At 38.5% G+C, this 1787-nt stretch overlaps 1 protein-coding gene across 18 annotated transcripts in view; it reads right to left on the minus strand.

Annotated features, from left to right (window-relative positions):
* EIF4G3 (eukaryotic translation initiation factor 4 gamma 3) overlaps positions 1–1787 on the minus strand; it is a 355154-nt gene that overhangs the window by 42487 nt on the left and 310880 nt on the right. For all 18 annotated transcript variants that reach the window (XM_059376541.1, XM_059376540.1, XM_059376533.1 and 15 more), the window contains one exon: positions 712–829. In XM_059376541.1, coding sequence (XP_059232524.1) covers positions 712–829 — 118 coding nt within the window. The remainder of the gene's footprint in view (positions 1–711; positions 830–1787) is intronic.

Below are 1787 nucleotides of genomic sequence, written 5' to 3' on the forward strand. Positions count from 1 at the left end.
ATTCTTTGTAAACCAACCAATAGAACACTTCACTGTATCAGTCTTACAAAATGAAAATAGAAAGACAATACAGAGAATAGTGAGAAACAAATATAACAAATATAACAAATATAATTTACAATTATATTTGTTTACAATTCTTTGTAAACCAACCAATAGAACACTTCACTGTATCAGTCTTACAAAATGAAAATAGAAAGACAATACAGAGAATAGTGAGAAACAAATATAACAAATATAACAAATATAACAAATATAACTCGAAGACCAGTGTGACAGAAAAACATACGGATAGGCTATTATGCCCTTTAATTCATGTGCTTCGAAGTGTGAGTCCAATTTAGAGCATACTGAGATTTAGTTTAGCAAGCCTGGCACCGGCCTCCAGGGCTATTTGGGTGGGTCTGGTCTCTTAAGAAACAAACTATTAGAAATTTTCCAGGTAACCTGCTCTTCTTTTCCACCTCATCCCAAATCTTCCACTCAATTATGTTCTTATCTTGGAAAGTACAAAATGTGAAGATCAAAGCAGGAAAAGAAAATCAACCTTAGGGATAAAAGGCATCCATGTCATAAAGATGATTATCATAGTCTCTGTGGGCTTGTGTGTGTGTGTGTGTGTGTGTGTGAAAGAGAGAGAGAGAATGATAGAGAGAGAATAGACATCGACAAGTAGGTCAGTCCTAAGTTAACAAGGAGTAGGCTTCTTACCTGGTTAAGGTCCGTCGGGAATCAAACTCTAAAGGCGTAGATGATGTAGACCCTGAAGGTGCTGGAGGTTGCAAAGCAGAGAATCTGTTTAAACTGGAAGCACTGGACCGTAAGGCATCTAAAGTTGTTGAGGATTGAGGGGGAAAAAAATACATATCACATGACTAAAATGCAGCTGCTTTTAATTTTATTTTTTAAGATTTTATTTATTTGAGAGAGAGCATGAGTGGTGGGGAGAAGCGGAGAGGGAGAGGGAATAGCAGACTCCCCGCTGAGCAGGACCTCAGGATCATGACCTGAGCCAAAGGCAGAAGCTTAACCCACTGAGTAATCCAGGAGCCCCTCAAATGCAGCTTCCAGTTTATCTGCCTCCCTTGGGATGAAGGTGGATTGTTAGAAGACTGGGTATTTCTAAAGAGCCTAACAAGGTGATGTCAATCTCATGGTCCATAGACCATACTAAGAAGCATAATGTTAGAGGGAATTTATCTGTCTGAGGGATGGGGTAATTGGGTGATAGGCATTAAGGGATGGGGTAATTGGGTGATAGGCATTAAGGAGGCCATTTGATGTAACGAGCACTGGGTGTTATATGCAACTGATGAATCACTAAACTCTACCTCTGAAACTAATAATACTACTTGTTAATTAAATAATAATAAAAAAGGAATTAGTTGCAAAAAAACTCCCCAAACTTAGAAATCTTTGTTCATTACAACCATCTGCTGCTTTAAAAACATAATTAAATTATCCTAGGTAGGCAAGGGGATGGGAGTGGTAGACAGGGAAGGAGGGGGACAAGCAAAAACAAAACAAAATACTGAAAGCTAATACAAATCCTATGTATTTATATTATATAAATTTGCATGTGGGCCTAAGTGAATAACACAATTTATTAAAAAAAATTTTTTTTAAGATTTTATTTATTTATTTGACAGAGATCACAAGTATGCAGAGAGGCAGAAAGAGAGAGAAAGAAGGAGAAGCAGGCTCCCTGCTGAGCAGAGAGCCGATGCGGGGCTCGATCCCAGGACCCTGGGATCATGACCTGAGCCAAAGGCAGAGGCTTAACCCAT

The sequence above is a fragment of the Mustela nigripes genome, chromosome 14 (assembly GCF_022355385.1).
Source record: "Mustela nigripes isolate SB6536 chromosome 14, MUSNIG.SB6536, whole genome shotgun sequence".
Taxonomy (NCBI): domain Eukaryota; kingdom Metazoa; phylum Chordata; class Mammalia; order Carnivora; family Mustelidae; genus Mustela; species Mustela nigripes.